The sequence below is a fragment of the Procambarus clarkii genome, chromosome 47, assembly GCF_040958095.1.
Source record: "Procambarus clarkii isolate CNS0578487 chromosome 47, FALCON_Pclarkii_2.0, whole genome shotgun sequence".
In the NCBI taxonomy this organism is placed as follows: domain Eukaryota; kingdom Metazoa; phylum Arthropoda; class Malacostraca; order Decapoda; family Cambaridae; genus Procambarus; species Procambarus clarkii.
The window spans coordinates 12,007,690-12,026,968 of NC_091196.1; the positions used below are offsets into that span (position 1 = coordinate 12,007,690).

Genomic DNA, 19,279 nt, shown 5'->3' on the forward strand with positions numbered 1-19,279 from the left:
AGGGTCAACTATTTTAACTCTGAACCTGGATCACAGATGGCATCGAGGTCTCACACAATCACTTAATTTCTTGGAATAATAAGCCACAGGGGATAATAAGCTCTCTATTTAGTATCATTCTGTGACTAGACTGCCCCTTTGCAGTAATCTGAAGCATCGACGGTTAATATGAATCTGTCAAGGAAATTAGGGGTGGCATGAGAATGGGAGATGATATCAGTATGGCTTTTATGCTCTCAAACGTTATCTGACAGTCCTTGGTCCACATGAACTTTGCTCCCTTCTTCAGGAGATTGGTCAAAGGCACTGCAATAGTTGAGATATTAGGAACGAACTTACGACAGAATCCGGCCATACCCAGGAAACACAGGACCTCCTTGCGTGTTGAAGGGGTCGGGTACTGAACGACTGCTTCTATGTTGCTGTTCTTAGGGGCGATCCATCCTCCACCAACCACATGTCCTAAAATGATGATAGAGGTCTCAACAAATTCCGATTTATGCAGATCGAGTGCTTCCATATGTCGTAAATGATCTTCCCAGTTTGAGTCGTAGATCAACATGTCATCTATGTACACCATGGCATTCTCTACGTCGCATAGTACAATAGTCATCAATTGCTGAAATGTAGAGGCAGCATTTTTCATTCCAAATGGCATCATTTGACTCTCAAAAAGATCTCAGGAGTCACAAAAGCAGAAATATTTTTGGCATGCTCTGTCAGAGGTACCTGCCAATATCCCTTGAAGAGTTCGAACTTCGTGAGGTAGGTGGCCTTATCGATGGTATCAATACACTCTTCTATCCTCTGAAGGGGATATATGTTCACTACTGTGAGCTTTAGCCTATCTGTAGTCTATGCATAAATTATGCTCATTACCAAGCTTGGGTACTAGCAGAATGGGAACTACCACAGACTAATACTTGGATCGATCAGATTATGTTAGTACATGTAGTCTATGTCACGTCTCACCACCTCCTTCTTGCAGGGATTTATTCGGTAGGGATGTTGTTTTATCGGTCTCACGCCCTCCTCAAGGATAACGACGTGCTTCAAAATGGACGCCAGACACCGAGAATCTCTGAAAATAGGCTTATATTGTGTTATTAACTCTATGCAGGATCTCCGTTGCTCCAAAGACACGTGAGTTAACTTGCCAGGTTGTTACGGCCCTATTGGGTCGCAACTGGGGTTCTTCTCTGATGTTATTAGAGTTTGGGTATCCGGCCCCAAGTTAGTAGTGGCTTTCAAGGGGTGCGTTCCGTAACGCAAGTAAATTAAAGGGGAAGGGATACAAATACACAAATAAATATATATATATTAACCACCACCATAAATATATATCCGCCAGTCACCCGCTGGGGCTATAACTACACTTATATACAACAACTTGTCTTCCTCTGAAGACAACAGGATGCTCTACGGTGCTCAAGATGAGTAGCCCTAGTTCTCTTCTCGTGGCCTCACGATGAATCCTTTGATTCTCTGGCGAATCTACCCTGGCCACAGGCCAGCCAAATCACAGTCCCACTGGGTGCACCGTCGTGGAGGCCTTCAACCACAAATCCAGCCTGTAGCTGGCAGGTTCCAATCAGCTCCGCTGCATAGGCCACTCCACGACCGATACTAGAGTTGTGAGCCCTAGGCAGGAGCCTCGTGTGATTCCGCTGATCACCCTCCTCTCTATAGCACCACAGTGGCTAGTCTCTTCCACCAGTCAACCCCTGGTACGATGATTCCTCAACTCTGCCACGTCACATGCAGGCTAGCCGCAGTCTCCGTGGTGTAGTGGTAAGACACTCGCCTGGCGTTCCGCGAGCGCTATATCATGGGTTCATATCCTGGCCGGGGAGGATTTACTGGGCGCAATTCCTTAACTGTAGCCTCTGTTTAACGCAACAGTAAAATGTGTACTTGGATGAAAAAACGATTCTTCGCGGCAGGGGATCGTATTCCAGGGACCATAGGATTAAGGACTTGCCCGAAACGCTACACGTACTAGTGGCTGTACAAGAATGTAACAACTCTTGTATATATCTCAAAAAAAAAAAAAAAAAAAAAAAAAAAAAACACTCTCAGTAGTGTTCGTCCGGGAGCAACTCACAGCTTCTGCAGCAAACACGTGGAGAGACAATGGCTGCCTTGGGTAGACTGATCCAACGTCCAATACAGCAGTCCCAGGTCGACTCTGTAATCAGACACGTCATCAGTACTAGTTACACTCTAGGGCACCTCACTTACCGGCTTAGACAAACGTCCACCAATCCACTCCATAGATGGCGTTGCTGTCTAAGTGCCACCTCACCAGAGGTCAGCAGCGGCTATGTTACGAGCTGATTAAGATGGGAAACCAGCTCCTGTGGCCGGTATATCCCGCCCTCGCTAGATGGTGTCGTCCATTTGGAGGGGGTTTTGGGAGCTGACTCACAGATGGTGTGGACGTCACTGCTCCGTGCTACGACGCTGGGCTCAGGTCCGTAACACAGGTAGATTCAGCAGAAACTCAGAATTCGATATTACCTGCATATCAACGTCCTTCATCACCTCTTGGTTTGGTTCTCCTGAGACCACCATCGTCACGTCGCAAATATCCCGACCTTGGTACAGCTTCATCATGTTGACGTGTACCAACATCTGCCTCTTTTTCCTGTCTTGAGTGCTAAGTATATAGTTAGTAGCATTAACTTTCTTGAGAACAGGGTAATGACTAATATATTTGGTACTCAAGCTTCATGTTAATGTTGGAGAACATACCAGTACTAGGTCTCCTACCTGAAATTCCCTAGGTGCCGCTTTGCCTTCCTATCTCTTCTTGGCAATTACCTGAGAATGTAACAGGTTCTCTCTGGCTAGTTCCGAGAGATGTCCATGCAGTGAACAACCTGCCTTTGTGCATAGATACCAGTCCAGGACATCCATGTTGCTCTCTGTGTCCGCACACTGGCCCTTGATAAACATTAATGGCCCTCTCACTGTGTGACCATACACCATCTTGAATGGAGACAGGCTCAGAGACTCATTCGGCACTGATCTTATGGGAAAAAGGAGGTAAATACAAAAGATACGGAAGAAATATCTGGCTAGGCGATGAAAAACTTTCACAAGCCTGCAGTGTCCATAATATAATCCAGCATGAGCCGTTTCCAACAGCTTGGTCCTTGTGGGAGTATGTCTCCCAAGATCCTCCCACAGCTGACTGGAATGGCTCATTGCAGTGCACAGTGCACCGACTTCGTGCACAAGGTCCTATTTCTGTTAACCCAGGATAGTGACCTGGCATGTTGGGTATCTCCAGAATGCCCACTTAACCAGGAACACTTTCATAAAACGGAGGCCGCCATATGTCCAGGCAGGAAGTAGATACAGGGAGTTAAGCATACTTGCCACCAAAGGGTCAGTGAGTACATTGGCTGCGGCCAGCGTGAGAGTAGAGGGGAGACGCCTGCGAGGCGACAGTGTGACACTGAGGTCAACCTCAACCGGCGCGATGGAAAATAACAGCTATGACGTGGTCGTGACGAGTTCATGACGTCACTCCTGCTACTGATCATAGAACGTTCAATATGATTGGTTCCCGCTCATTTGTTGCAATGCTATTGGTCAAATTGTAACCTTTTGTGTTGGGTGCCCACGAGACACCCTGAGCTTCAAGCAAAAGTATTCACGTGAGGAAGACCTTACCCAGTGGACGTGTAGCTGTTCTGTCTATCGGCCAATAGACTGAACACCGTCTATTCCTCTCCGTCAAGTCAACTCAGCGTCTTTGCAGTATACCACACACTCGCCCAGAATCACGAGTGTGAATATATTGTTCAGAAGCCTAAAGTGACAAATCTCCAGAGCGAAACAGACTGGTATCAGGTAACCCCTGGTGACAAATTCGTTGTGAGTGACTTAGAGTGAACTAAGGCAGTGCCGCCGCCTAAGTAATCTGTGTGTGACTTTACCACAGTGTACCTGTACCACAGCGTGCAGTGTAGTGCATGGTACCATATAACCTGCAGCCGCCATCCGCTGCCGCCCTCACTGTACCACGTGACGTCACCACCCTTACTCACCGCCAGTACCAAGAGTGTGTGCGTGTGTCTGTACGCCCTACTGCGAGTACCCTCCGTGTCTACGAGTGGAACCAGCTGTCAGGCCACCTACGAGTTCTTACATAAATGTGTCTGAGTGCGTGAGTAAGGAAAGGTACCTTATCTGTATGTAAAAGATCTTGTCATTGTTTTATTGTGTCTGTGTTGATCTGAGGTATCAACCACAGTTTTCACCTTCTTATTCCTGTCACAGGTCATAGGTGAATCGACGGTGAATGCGTGGTTATCTGTGTGGTATCACTGCATTTCACTCGTCTGTGAATGTGAGCTTCACATACACCACACATTTAGTTATTGTGTGTGATTATTATTGTGCATGTTATTGCCTGTCCCATTGACAGTGCCATTGTGGTTATTGCATATCATCATTACCGAGTATCCGGTTGGAACTCTTGTGATCTCTTTCCATACCGGCAGTTAGGTTGCCGTGTTAATGATTGGCTGTCAACTGTGTTAAGTTAGGTGTTTCTCCATGAGTGGATACGAGTCGTTTAGCCAGACGTCAAGAGTCTCGCTAATATAACCATAGCCTTGCTGACGCCAATCTAAAGTAAATCAAGCACCCTTTGTATTAGTGGTTAAGTTAGTAAATAAACTACTGTTAAGCTTTATGCGGTGTTTCCGTTGAACCACTTCTGAATACTGTCAACATTACTCAAGCCTTCAGCTCTAGGTGTCTTCAACATCGAGTTGTCTATATTCACTAAACTATAAATGTGATGAGGACCCTAAGAGTCCCTTAAAGTGTTAAATCATTGACGAGATTCTAACGATCAACGTGGAGCAGGACCAGGTGAGGCTAGTCTGAGAAGAGACCCTCAAGGACTCTAACTCGACCTTGCTCCCAGGCCCTGTACGGTTGCTCTCGTATTTTCTGTTCTGCTATTTCCGACAGTTTCGTAAAGCGTCTGCCACATGTACATTGGCGACGTACGCATTGCAGTCGTGAAAGCAAAAAAGAAAACCTCCACAGTCCTGAACACTGAGGGCACGACTACCTGCATACCTACTTCTGGAGTATGGGGTGTTCTTTGCCGATACTTCCTGCACAGTACCTTATCATTCCAGAAGTACTTTTCACCTATCTTCGCACCAGACACAATGGTGTCTGCGAGTGCTTGTATCTGCAGGTCCTTCTCTTGCTCTGTCATCGAGGTTGCTGAAGTCCAGTGATTTGGTTCTGTAGAAGAATCTAGAGAGTTAGATGGAGTACTGTCGGCAACTTGTGGGGTAGGTGTAGGGTTAAACAAGTTATCCAATCCCAACTGAGTCCTTATCTGGGATCTGGTTTGTACAGCTACTACTACTGGCTTTCCCACGTCTTCTACTGCATCAGCAACAACTATCAGATAGTTACTCTCCAAACCAAAAGCTAAGTCATTGGCCAGTATTACCTATATCCATTCAATAGGAAGATAGTCTACTACTGCCAATGTACCATTGAAATGTGGTAATTCTAAATGAACCTCTACTAAAGGGGCAATGTATAAAGTGGAGAAAAATCCACCAAATATGACACTTTTCTTTCCTTCGTAGGCACTTTTTTGAGTAACGCATTCTTAAAAATCAGAGATTGGGCTGCTCCACTATCTCTGAGAATTACTACTGACCTACCACACTGGTCACACGATATATACCCTTTTCGAAGTGTATGGGGCAAACAATCCTGGTTTCTCCCTCCTATTTGTCCACAGGAAAAGGGTTTCCACTGGTGGTGTCACACAACTCACCAGCATAACTGCACTTTGCGGGTGAGTTGCCCGTACCTGCCCTGCTCCTACACTTGGCAGATACGTGTCCTTCCTTCCCGAATGTCCAACAAACAATGTCACTCCTGGGATAACCTGGGGTTTTCTTCACGGCACCATGGGGAACGGTTCTCTCCTCTTGCTTATATTTGGTAAAAGGTTTTGAATAGGTCTTGGAAACCTATCTTATAGAGGGTCTATGGGTTTAAATGTTTTTTTCAGCCATTGTGGCTGCAGCATCCAAAGTCTCTACTTACTGTTCCTCCAAGTATGTTTTCAGATCAACTGTTAATTAAACATTCCTTGAAATCTTCTAACAAAACAAGTTGTTGCAGCTACTCTTTAGTCTCAACCTTCTGAGACGCACACCTTTCATGAAATAACTGCTCTTTAATGCAAGCGAACTCCGTAATGGTGTGCTCTACTGTTTTCTTAAGCTTACGAAACTTCTGCCGATATGCTTCAGGCACCAACTGGTAAGACATTAACAACACCTTCTTGGCAGCGATATAGTCACTCGAGTCATTTACTGACAGTGACACTGTTTACTGACAGTACGCTGTTTGGCCTTCCCAGTCAGCACTGATTGAATCATAATTGCCCAATTGTCCCTCGGCCAGTCCATTGAGACAGCTATTTTCTCGAAGGCAGCAAAGAACTTTTGACAAGCCCTTTTCATTGAATTTAGGCACCATTTTCGTATCCCACACTGGATCGAAACCACTGGCTTCTCTTCTTCCACTTAATCTTAGCACTTCCAATTTGTATTGCCTTTCTTTCTCCTCCCATTCTCTCATGTCTTGTCTTTCTTTCTCTTTCTCCCTTTCTTCTCTGTCTATCCGTTTCAATTCAATTTTACGTTTTATTTCAATTTCCCTCTCTTCTCTTTCTCTACTTTCTTGTCTGTCCATCTCTTCCCTTCCTCTCCTTTCTTCTCTGTCTCTCTCCTTTTCTTCTTTCTCTAGTTATATCTTTTCCATTCGATTTCACGATTTATTTATAATTCTCGCATTTACAGTGTAAATAATCTCACACGTAGTTTACCTGGGTCACTCTCACCATCACATCCTTGGTCTTCCTTGTCAGTGGAATCCATGACACTCGCTATTTTGCTACGAACTCCACTTTCCTGTTTGTCGTCTGGTTTCAAATGTCTGTACACTTTCGAAAAGACCTCGACACGTGAATCTTGTTCTTTCACTTTTAATTTAATGTAGGCGCTTATCAACACTAGCTCCGGTTTCTCGAAAAACTTCAATTTGGAGAGGCAGTTCTCCTGGTTTAAGAACTCACGAACATCGTCCAGCGTATCAATTGTATGTTTCTCTGCCATTGCTCACTCTCTTAATAAACACTGCACTTCGACACAAAAAGGGAATCTGTAAAAGGGGGGGTTGCATTAATCAATTACCCACGGTCCCATCTAACTTACCTGACAAGAAGTCGGATCCCGCTGGGGATGCCAATTATGTTACGGCCTGCTTGAGCCAGTAACCGGGCTTTTTTACTTATCAAAGTGTATAGGGGGCCTAGGTGCCTCTTCTTACACGACCATTGTCATTGATAAGTTATCCCCGAGTCTTTGGTAAGTTATCAAGAACTAGCAACAACACTAAACAAACACTACAAAGTGTTAGGGTATACAACACTAAACAGAACCATCACCAAGTGTACTTCTTAAGTATATATACACATATGCACATGGCATAACACTGCAGGTGTCACTTTACCACAGGACACTATACAACTTCTGCATTCTTCTTTCCCGGCGAGTCCACTTCTATCGTACACAGCTCAAGGTTCCCTCCCTGAGTCTGTCTTCTCTGGTCCTCACGCCGGCGAGTTCACCAGTCTCAGTAAATTATATGCCAGTCCTATACAGTTTTGTCACGGTGCCAAAACAAAACTTCTACTCTCCAGCAACACTGGCAGACTTGAACACAGGTTTATTACAATCTTTAACATTAACAGACAAACTGTACTTCCATCTCGTAACTCAACTTGGCCATCCAATCACAATACAGCAAGTACGTCGGTACAATCACCAATACTTCACTATGTATCGCAGACAAATCACTGTATACACTGACTCGGCTACTTGTTCCCACTAGAGCTTGTCTTGAGTTCAGGACTGGCCTGGGTGAACTGATTTCGACCAAGATATCACCACATCATTTCTGAAGAGATAAATGTGGTTATTAAGAATTAAACTACACAGCTGTCCATAAGATCACAGCTATCCACTGGGAAACAGAAAATGGGGATGGGTGCGCCCAACAGATGGCGTTGACATCGTCACACCTCTCCTGAAAGAATTGGGGTCGGGGCTCTCAATAGATGGTTCGACATTTTCACAAGGAGTCAGTGCTTTAAAAACTAGAAAGGTGGGATTTAAGAGCAAATGCTCTATCCTGCAAGACAATTAAGTGAGTATAAATAGGTGAGTATACACACACACACATACACGGAGGTGTTGTAGCCGAGTGGACAGCGCGCGCGACTCGTAATCCTGTGGCCCGGGTTCGATGATTCAACTACTATGGTTCGATTCCCGGACTAGGCAAAGACAAACGGGCAGAGTTTCTTTCACCCTGATGCTCTATTATCTAGCAGTAAATAAGTACCTGAGAGTTAGACAGCTGTTACGGCTGCTTCCTGGGTGTGTGTTTGTGGAAAAAAATTAGTTAGTTAGTAGTTAGTAACAGTTGATTTATTGACAGTTGAGAGGCGGGCCGAAAGAGCAGAGCTCAACCCCTGCAAGCACAACTTTGCGTATACAACTAGGTGAATACACACAGCCGAGGTGTCTCGCGGCTGCGTGGATAGCGCTTGGGGATCGTAGTCCTAAGGGCCCGGGTTCGATTCCCGGCGGAGGCAGAAACAAACGAGTAGAATTTATTTCACCCTGATTCACCTGTTCACCCAGCAGTTAATAGGTGCCTGGGAGTTAGACAGCTGATACGGGTTGCTTCCTGGGGATGTGCGTGTGCGTGTGGGTTAGATAAATATATGTAGTAGATATAATTGAGGAAAAATTTATTGCTTAGAAAGGCGGGGTCCAAGAGCTAATAGTTCGATTCTGCAGGCACAAATAGTAAATACACAAACACATACGTACATATGTGTGTTTGTATTTTAGTAATATTTCTCTCTCTTTTCTCAGAATCTCTGTTACTTGTTCTTATATTTCTCCCTTACCCCCCCCCCTACTTCCTTCCCTCCCTCTGTACCTCTCTCCGTCCCTCCCTTACTATCTCCCTCCCTCTCTATCTTCCTCCGTCTCTACCTCCTTCCCTCCCTCCCTCCACCCCTACCTCCACCCCTACCTCCCTCCCTCACCCCGTACCTCTCCCTCTCCCTCTTTACCTCCCTAACCCCCTCCTACCTTCCTCTCTCCCTACCTCTTTCCCTTTCTACCTCCCTCACCCCCTACCTCCTTCCTCCTTGTCTCCTTTACTACCTCCCTCACCCCCTACCTACTTCCTCCTTGTCTTCTTTACTACCTCCCTCACTCCCTACCTCCTTCCTCCATCCCTACGTCCCTTCCACTCTACCTCCTTCCTCTCTCCCTCCTTCCTCTCTTCCTTCAATTCTACCTCCCTCCCTCCCTCCCTCCCTCCCTCCCGCTCTTATGAGTCCCTCTTACATTATGTCATAATATCCAATTATGTAAAAAAGTAGAGGATTGGCGCATGATACAAAACAACTCCTGTATCGTATTTCCCGGAGTCAACGAGACTTGAGGTAATTATATGCAACAATTACTGCAAGCGCTGGTAACGGGACACGGGTGAATGTACCCGCAGCACGCAGCACGCAGCACGCAGCACGCAGCACGCAGCGAAGCACCGTGAAGTTCAGTCTTTTGACGCTGGCCTTTGATGAATGTGTGTATTCACCTAGCTAGATTCATCTAGTTGTGCTTGCGGGGGTTGAACTCTGCTCTTTCCGCCCGCCTCTCAACTGTCAATCAATCAACTGTTACTAACTAAAAACTATTTTTTTTTTAAAACACACACACAAGCAGGAAGCAGCCCGTAACAGCTGTCTAACTCCCAGGTACCTATTTAATGCTAAGTAAAAGGCCATCAGGGTGAAGGAAACTGTGCCCATTTGTTTTTCCGGCGGTGCCGGGGATCGAGCCCCGGTTCCTAGGTCCACGAGTCTAGAGTGCTGTTCACTCAGCTACCAGCCCCCCCCCATTACGCACACATCTGTGTGTGTGTGTGTGTGTGTGTGTGTGTGTTTACTAGTTGTGTTTTTACGGGGGTTGAGCTTTGCTCTTTCGGCCCGCCTCTCAACTGTCAATCAACTGTTTACTACTATTTTTTTTTTTTTCCCCACACCACACACACACACACACACACACACCAGGAAGCAGCCCGTGACAGCTGACTAACTCCCAGGTACCTATTTACTGCTAGGTAACAGGGGCATTCAGGGTGAAAGAAACTTTGCCCATTTGTTTCTGCCTCGTGCGGGAATCGAACCCGCGCCACAGAATTACGAATCCTGCGCGCTATCCACCAGGCTACGAGGCCCCCTTAGAGTGTGTGTGTGTGTACTCACCTAGTTGTGTCTGCAGGATCGAGCATTGACTCTTGGATCCCGCCATGTGTGTGTGTGTGTGTGTGTGTGTGTGTGTGTGTGTGTGTGTGTGTGTACTCACCTATATGTGCTTGCAGGATCGAGCATTGACTCTTGGATCCCGCCATGTGTGTGTGTGTGTGTGCGTGTGTGTGTGTGTGTGTGTGTACTCACCTAGTTGTGCTTGCGGGGGTTGAGCTCTGGCTCTTTGGTCCCGCCTCTCAACTGTTAATCAACAGGTGTACAGGATCCTGAGCCTATTGGGCTCTATCATATCTACACTTGAAACTGTGTATGGAGTCAGCCTCCACCACATCACTTCCCAATGCATTCCATTTGTCAACCACTCTGACACTAAAAAAGTTATTTTCTAATATCTCTGTGGCTCATTTGGGCACTCAGTTTCCACCTGTGTCCCCTAGTGCGTGTGCCCCTTGTGTTAAACAGCCAGTCTTTATCAACCCTGTCGATTCCCTTGAGAATCTTGAATGTGGTGATCATGTCCCCCCTAACTCTCTTGTTTTCCAACGAAGTGAGGTTAAATTCCCGCAGTCTCTCCTCATATCTCATACCTCTCAGCTCGGGTACTAGTCTGCTGGCAAACCTTTGAACCATTTCCATTTTAGTCTTATGCTTGACTAGATATGGACTCCATGCTGGAGCCACATACTCCAGGATTGGTCTGATATATGTGGTATATAATGTTCTGAAAGATTCCTTACACAAGTTTCTAAAGGCCGTTCTTATGTTAGCCAACCTGGCATATGCTGCTGCCGTTATCCTCTTGATATGAGCTTCAGGAGACAGGTCAGGCGTGATATCAACCCCCAGGTCTTTCTCTCTCTCTGACTCTTGAAGTATTTCATCTCCCAAGTGATACCTTGTATCTGGTCTCCTGCTTCCTACCCCTACCTTCATTACATTATATTTCCTTGGGTTAAACTCTAACAGCCATTTGTTCGACCATTCCTGCAGCTTGTGTGTGTGTGTGTGTGCATGTGTGTGTGCATGTGTGTGAGTGTGTGTGTGTGTGTGTGTGTGTGTGTGTGTGTGTGTGTGTGTGTGTGTGTGTGTGTGTGTGTGTGTGTGTGTGTGTGTGTGTGTGTGTGTGTGCGTGCTCTCGCCTAGTTGTACTCACCTGGTTGTGCTTGCAGGGATTGAGCTCTGGCTTTTGGTCCCGCCTCTCAACAGTCAATCAACTGATGGACAGATTCCTGAACCTACTGGGCTCTATCATATCTACATTTGAAACTGTGTATGGAGTCAGCCTCCACCACATCACTGCCTAATGCATTCCACCTTTTAACTACTCTGACACTGAAAAAGTTTTTCTAACGTCTTTGTGGCTCATGTGGGTACTCAGTTTCCACCTGTGTCCCCTTGTTTGCGTACCACCCGTGTTAAAGAATTTATCCTTATCTACCCTGTCAAATCCTCTGAGAATTTTGTAGGTAGTGATCATTTCTCCCCTTACTCTTCTGTCTTCCAGTGTCGTGTGGTGCATTTCCCGCAGCCTTTCCTCGTAACCCATGCCTCTTAGTTGTGGAACTAGTCGTGTGGCATACCTCTCAACTTCTTCCAGCTTCGTCTTGTGATTGACATGGTAGTGGCTCCATGCTGGGGCCGCATACTCCAGGATTGGTCTTACATACGTGGTATACAAAGTTCTGAATGATTCCTTACACAGGTTCCTGAAGGCTGTTCTGATGTTAGCCAGCCTCGCATATGCCGCAGATGTAATTCTTTTTCTGTGGGCTTCAGGAGACAGGTATGGTGTGATATCAACTCCTAGATCTTTCTCTCTGTCTGTTTCATGAAGTACTTCATCTCGCATTCTGTATCCTGTGTCAGGCCTCCTGTTTCCACCGCCTAGTTTCATTATCTTGCATTTACTCGGGTTGAACTTTAGTAGCCATTTGCGGAGCATTCATTCAGTCTGTCTAGGTCATCTTGTAGCCTCCTACTATCATCCTCTGTTTTAATCCTCTTCATAATTTTTGCATCATCAGCAAACAATGAGAGGAACGATTCTATGCCCTCTGGGAGATCATTAACGTATGTCAGAAACAGTATAGGTTCATGGACTGACCTCTGCGGGACTCCACTGGTGACATCTTGCCAATCTGAGACCTCACCCTTCACAGTGACTCGTTGTCTTCTGTTACTTAGGTACTCCTTTATTCAAAGGAGTACCTTTCCTTTTACTACTGCCTGCATCTCCAGCTTTTTCACTAGCCTCTTTTGTAGTACTGTGTCAAAAACTTTCTGGCAATCCAAAAATGTGCAATATGCCCACCCCTCTCTTTCTTGCCTGATTTTTGTTGGTTGGTCGCAAAATTCAATTAATCAATCTGTGTGAATTACAGAATTCAATTAAGTCAATTAATCAATGTGTGTGTGTGTATGTGTGTGTGTGTACTCACCTAGTTGTACTCACCTAGTTGTGTCTGCAGGATCGAGCATTGACTCTTGGATCCCGCCTTTCGAGCATCGGTTGTTTATAGCAATGACTCCTGTCCCATTTCCCTATCATAACTGGTTTTAAAATTATGAATAGTATTTGCTTCCACAACCTGTTCCTGAAGTGCATTCCATTTTCCCACTACTCTCACGCTAAAAGAAAACTTCCTAACATCTCTGTGACTCATCTGAGTTTCAAGCTTCCATCCATGTTCCCTCGTTCTGTTACTATTCCGTGTGAACATTTCATCTATGTCCACTCTGTCAATCCCTCTGAGTATTTTATACGTTCCTATCATGTCCCCCCCTCTCCCTTCTTCTTTCCAGTGTCGTAAGGCACAGTTCCCTCAGGCGCTCCTTATATCCCATCCCTCGTAGCTTTGGAACGAGTCTCGTTGCAAACCTCTGAACCTTTTCCAGTTTCATTATATGCTTCTTCAGATGGGGACTCCATGATGAGGCGGCATACTCTATGACTGGCCTCATGTACGCAGTGTAAAGCGCCCTAAATGCCTCCTTACTTAGGTTTCTGAATGATGTTCTAACTTTTGCCAGTGTAGAGTACGCTGCTGTCGTTATCCTATTTATATGTGCCTCAGGAGATAGATTAGGTGTTACGTCCACACCCAGGTCTCTTTCGCGCGTCGTCACAGGTAGGCTGTTTCCCTTCATTGTGTACTGTCCCTTTGGTCTCCTATCTCCTAGTTCCATTTCCATAACTTTACATTTGCTCGTGTTGAATTCCAGTAGCCATTTCTCTGACCATCTCTGCAACCTGTTCAGGTCCTCTTGGAGGATCCTGCAATCCTCATCTGTCACAACTCTTCTCATCAAATTTGCGTCATCCGCAAACATCGACATGTAGGACTCTACGCCTGTAAACATGTCGTTAACATATACAAGAAATAGAATTGGTCCCAGCACCGATCCTTGTGGTACTCCACTTGTTACTGTTCGCCAGTCCGACTTCTCGCCCCTTACCGTAACTCTTTGGCTCCTTCCTGTTAGGTAGTTCCTTATCCATGCTAGGACCTTTCCCCCACCCCCGCCTGCCTCTCGAGCTTGAACAGCAGTCTCATGTGCGGTACTGTATCAAAGGCTTTTTGGCAGTCCAGAAATATGAAGTCTGCCCAACCATCTCTGTCCTGTCTTATCCTCGTTATTTTAACATAGAATTCCAGAAGGTTTGTTAGGCACGATATCCCTGTTCAGAACCCATGTTGATGTTTGTTCACAAACCTAATGTTCTCCATGTGTGCAACCAGTCGTAGCCTAATTATTCTTTCCAGTATTTTACAGGGGATGCTTGTCAGTGATACAGGTCTATAGTTAAGTGCCTCCTCCCTATCGCCTTTCTTGAAGATCGGCACAACATTTGCCGTCTTCCAGCAACTGGGCAATTCTCCTGACATAAGTGACTCATTAAAGATCATTGCCAGAGGCATGCTAAGGGCCTGCGCTGCTTCTTTTAGTATCCACGGTGATACTTTGTCTTTGTCTGAACACACACACTGTGTGTGTGGGTGTGTGTGTGTGTGTGTGTGTGTGTGTGTGTGTGTGTGTGTGTGTGTGTGTGTGTGTGTGTGTGTGTGTGTGTGTGCGTGTGCGTGTGTGCGTGTGTGTATATACTCGCCTATTTGTACTCACCTACTTGTGCTTGCAGGATCGAACATTAACTCTTGGATCCTGTCTTTCTATCCATCGGTTGTTTACATTAATGATTCCTGTCCCATTACCCTATCATATCTAGTGTTAAAATTATGAATAGAGTGTGCTTCCACAACCTGCTCCTTAGGTGCATTCCATTTTTCTACTACTCTCACGCTAAAAGAATACTTCCTAACATCTCTGTGACTCGTCTGAGTTTCCAGCTTCCACCCATATCCCCTCGTTCTGTTAATAGATTAAATGTGTGAACATTTAATCTATTTCCATTTTGTCAATTCCCCAGAGTATTTTATACGTTCCTATCATATCCCTCCTCGCCCTTCTCTTTTCTAGTGTCGTAAGGTTCAGTGCCTTCAGGCGCTCTTCATACCCCATCCCTCGTAGCTCTGGGACGAGTCTCGTTGCAAACCTCTAAACCTTTTCCAGTTTCATTATATGCTTCTTCAGATGGGGACTCCATGATGAGGCGGCATACTCTAAGACTGGCCTTACGTAGGCAGTGTAAAACGTCCTAAAAGCCTCTTCACTTACTTTTCCGAATGATGTTCTATATTTTGGCAGTTTAGAGTACGCTGCTGTCGTTATCCTATATATGTGTGCCTTAGGAGTTAGATTAGGTGTTATGTCCATTCCCAGGTCTTTCTCGAATCGTCATAGGTAGGCAGTTACCCTTTATTGTGTACTGTCCCTTTCGTCTCCTATCATCTGATCCCATTTCTATAACTTTACATTTGCTCTTGTTGAACTCCAGTAGCCATTTCTCTGACCATCTCTGCAACCTGTTCAAGTCCTCTTGGAGGATCCTACAATCCTCATCTGTCACAACTCTTCCCATTAATTTTGCTTCATCCATGAACATTGACATATAGGATTCTTCTCCTGTAAACAGGTCATTTACGTATATTAGAGATAGAATTGGTCCAAGCACCGATCCTTGAGATACTGCACCCGTTACTGTTCGCCAGTCCGACATCTCGCCCCTAACCATTACTCTCTGACTCCTTCCTGTTATATAGTTCCTTACCCTTATTAGGGCCTTTCAGCCCTAGTGTGTGTGTGTGTGTGTGTGTGTGTGTACTCACCTAATGTGGTTGCGGGGGTTGAGCTTTGTCTCTTATGTCCCTCTAAGGTACTAAGTTTCCACCTGTGTCCCCTTGTTCGTGTCCCAGCCGTGCTGAAGAGTTTGTCTTTGTCCACCCTGTAAATTCCCCTGAGAATTTTGTTGGTGGTTATCATGTCTCGCCTAACTCTTCTGTTTTCCAGGGACGCGAGGTTCAGCTCCTTTAGCCTTTCCTCGTAGCTCATACCTCTCAGTTCCGGGACGAGCCTGGTGACATACCGCTGAATCTTCTCGAACTTTGTCGTGTGTTTAACTAGGATTGGACGCCAGGCTGGAGCTGCATATTGCAGGATTGGTCTGACATAAGTGGTATACAGGGTCCTGAACGATACCTTACAAAAGTTTCTAAAGGTAGTTCTTATGTTGGCCAGTCTAGCATATGCCGCTGATGATATCCTTTTGATGTGGGCCTCAGGGGACAGGTTCGGTGTGATATCAACCCCCAGATCTTTCTCTCTATTTGACTCTTGCAGGATTTCACCTCCCAGATGATACCTTGTGTTCAGCCTCAAAACTCCCATCGCCTAATTTCATTACCTTACACTCTCCTGAGTTAAACTTTAGCAGCCATGTAAGCCATATGTGTGTGTGTGTGTGTGTGTGTGTGTGTGTGTGTGTGTGTGTGTGTGTGTGTGTGTGTGTGTGTGTGTGTGTGTGTGTGTGTGTGTGTGTGTGTGTGTACTCACCTAGTTGTGTTTGCGGGGGTTGAGCTCTGGCTATTTGGTCCCGCCGCTCAACCGTCAATCAACAGGTGTACAGATTCCTGAGCCTATTGGGCTCTATCATATCTACACTTGAAACTGTGTATGGAGTCAGCCTCCACCACATCACTTCCTAATGCATTCGATTTTTCAACCACTCTGACACTAAAAAAGTTCTTTCTAATATCTCTGTGGCTCATTTGGGCATTCAGTTTCCACCTGTGTCCCCTTGTGCATGTGCCCCTTGTGTTAAATAGCCTGTCTTTATCTGCCCTATCAATTCTCTTCAGAATCTTGAATGTGGTGATCATGTCCCCCCTAACTCTTCTGTCTTCCAGCGAAGTGAGGTTTAATTCCCGTAGTCTCTCCTCGTAGCTCATACCTCTAAGCTGGGGTACTAGTCTGGTGGCAAACCGTTGAACCTTTTCCAGTTTAGTCTTATCCTTAACTAGATATGGGCTCCATGCTGGGGCTGCATACTCCAGGATTGGCCTGACATATGTGGTATACAAAGTTCTGAATGATTCTTTACACAAGTTTCTGAATGCCGTTCGTATGTTGGCCAGCCTGGCATATGCCGGTGATGTTATCCTCTTGATATGGACCGCAAGAGACAGGTCTGGCGTGATATCAACCCCCAAGTCTTTTTCTTTCTCTGACTCCTGAAGAATTTCCTCTCCCAGATGATACCTTGTATCTGGCCTCCTGCTCCCTACACCTATCTTCATTACATTACATTTGGTTGGATTAAACTCTAGCAACCATTTGTTCGACCATTCCTTCAGCTTGTCTAGATCTTCTTCAAGCCTCAAACAATCCTTTTCTGTCTTAATCCTTCTCATAATTTTGGCATCGTCCGCAAACATTGAGAGAAATGAATCGATACCCTCCGGGAGATCATATACATATATCAGAAACAAGATAGGACCGAGTACAGAGCCCTGTAGGACTCCACTGGTGACTTCACGCCAATCGGAGGTCTCACCCCTCACCGTAACTCTCTGCTTCCTATTGCTTACGTACTCCCTAATCCACTGGAGCACCTTACCAGCTACACCTGCCTGTCTCTCCAGCTTATGTACCAGCCTCTATTGCGGTACTGTGTCAAAGGCTTTCCAACAATCCAAGAAAATGCTGTCCGCCCAGCCCTCTCTTGCTTGCTTAATCTTTGTCACATGGTCATAGAATTCAATTAAGCCAGTCAGGCAAGATTTACCCTCCCTGAACCCATGTTGGCGATTTGTCACGAAGTCCCTTCTCTCCAGATGTGATACCAGGTTTTTTCTCACGATCTTCTCCATCACCTTGCATGGTATACAAGTCAAGGACACTGGCTTGTAGTTCAGTGCCTCTTGCCTGTCGCCTTTTTTGTGAATGTGGTCCGGCATATTGGGACCACATTCACCGTCTTCCATATTTCTGGTAGGTCTCCCGTCTCCAGTGACTTACTATACACTTTGAAGTGTGGCAAGCAAAGTGCCTCTGCACACTCTTTCAATACCCATGGCGAGATCCCGTCTGGACCAACAGCCTTTCTAACATTCAGATCCAGCAGGTGTCTCTTGACCTCCTCTGTGTGTGTGTGTGTGTGTGTGTGTGTGTGTGTGTACTCACCTAGTTGTGTGTGTGTGTGTGTGTGTGTGTGTGTGTGTGTGTGTGTGTGTGTGTGTGTGTGTGTGTGTGTGTGTGTGTGTGTGTGTGTGTGTGTGTGTGTGTGTGTGTTTGTGCGTGTGTGTCCGCACACGTGTGGGTGCGTGTGTATAAAAACATTGCCGCAAGGACAATGGTGTCGCGTGTTATGTTTCATACTAATTAACTCCGTCGATGGTGTAGACGCCGCTTGACTCTTTGTCGTGGATTACTATCCATCAGCGCCGCTCCCTTTTTTGTTACCTAACGTCGCTTGTGTTTCTCTCGCTTCCGAGCTTGGTCTAAAATGGTCCGTACTCCCTTTGTTTACTTTTTAATCAGTGTTATAATTAGTTATTACTCATGTCTCTCAACTTTTCCACCATTAGCATTTTCGTTTCAAATGTTGTTGACTTCTGAAGAATCCAAACAGACGCAGCATAATGAATGATCACACATACAGTAGTATTGTATGATCCTACATACCGTAGTATTGTATGATCCTAAATACAGTATTAGTGTACGATCCTACATACAGTAGAAGTGTTTGATCCTACATACAGTAGAAGTGTATGATCCTACATACAGTAGTTGTGTATGATGCTACAAACAGTAATAGTGTATGATCCTACATACAGTAATAGTGTATGATCCTACATACAGTAATAGTGTATGATCCTACATACAGTAGTAGTGTATGATCCTACATTCAGTAGTAGTGTATGATCCTACATACAGTAGCGTATGATCCTACATACAGTAGTTGTGTATGATTCTACATAAAGTGCCTGCCTATGTAAAGGGTGCCTGACAGCTGAGAGGACAGCACTTCGTATTCGTAGTCCTGAGGTTCCGGGTTCGATCCCCGGTGGAGGCGGAGATAAATGGGCAAAATGTTTCTTTCACTCTGATGCTTCTGTTACCTAGCAGTAAATAGGTTCCTGGGAGTTAGACAGCTGCTACGGGCTGCTTCCTGGGGGGGGGGGGGTGTAACGAAAAGATAGCCAGGTCGAAGACCGGGCCGCGAGGACACGAAGCCCCAAAATCATCTCAAGATAGAAGTAGTACTGTATGATCCTACATTCAGTAGTACTGTATGATCCTACATTCAGTAGTAGTGTATGATCCTACATTCAGTAGCAGTGTATGATCCTACATTCAGTAGCAGTGTATGATCCTACATTCAGTAGTAGTGTATGATCCTACATTCAGTAGTAGTGTATGATCCTACATTCAGTAGTAGTGTATGATCCTACATTCAGTAGCAGT

At 45.5% G+C, this 19,279-nt stretch overlaps 1 protein-coding gene across 1 annotated transcript; it reads right to left on the reverse strand.

The window, feature by feature from the left end:
* Window positions 1-15,173: 15,173 nt before the first annotated feature.
* Window positions 15,174-15,533, reverse strand: LOC138350796 (uncharacterized). Its single transcript, XM_069302230.1, has one exon. It carries the CDS (start codon window positions 15,531-15,533, stop codon window positions 15,174-15,176), a length of 360 nt encoding a protein of 119 aa, XP_069158331.1.
* Between the last annotated feature and the right edge of the window lie 3,746 nt (window positions 15,534-19,279).

Coding starts and splice junctions, on each gene's coding strand:
- LOC138350796 (XM_069302230.1), bottom strand. CDS start 15,533: ATGTCGGACTGGCGAACAGTAACGGGTGCAGTATCTCAAGGATCGGTG.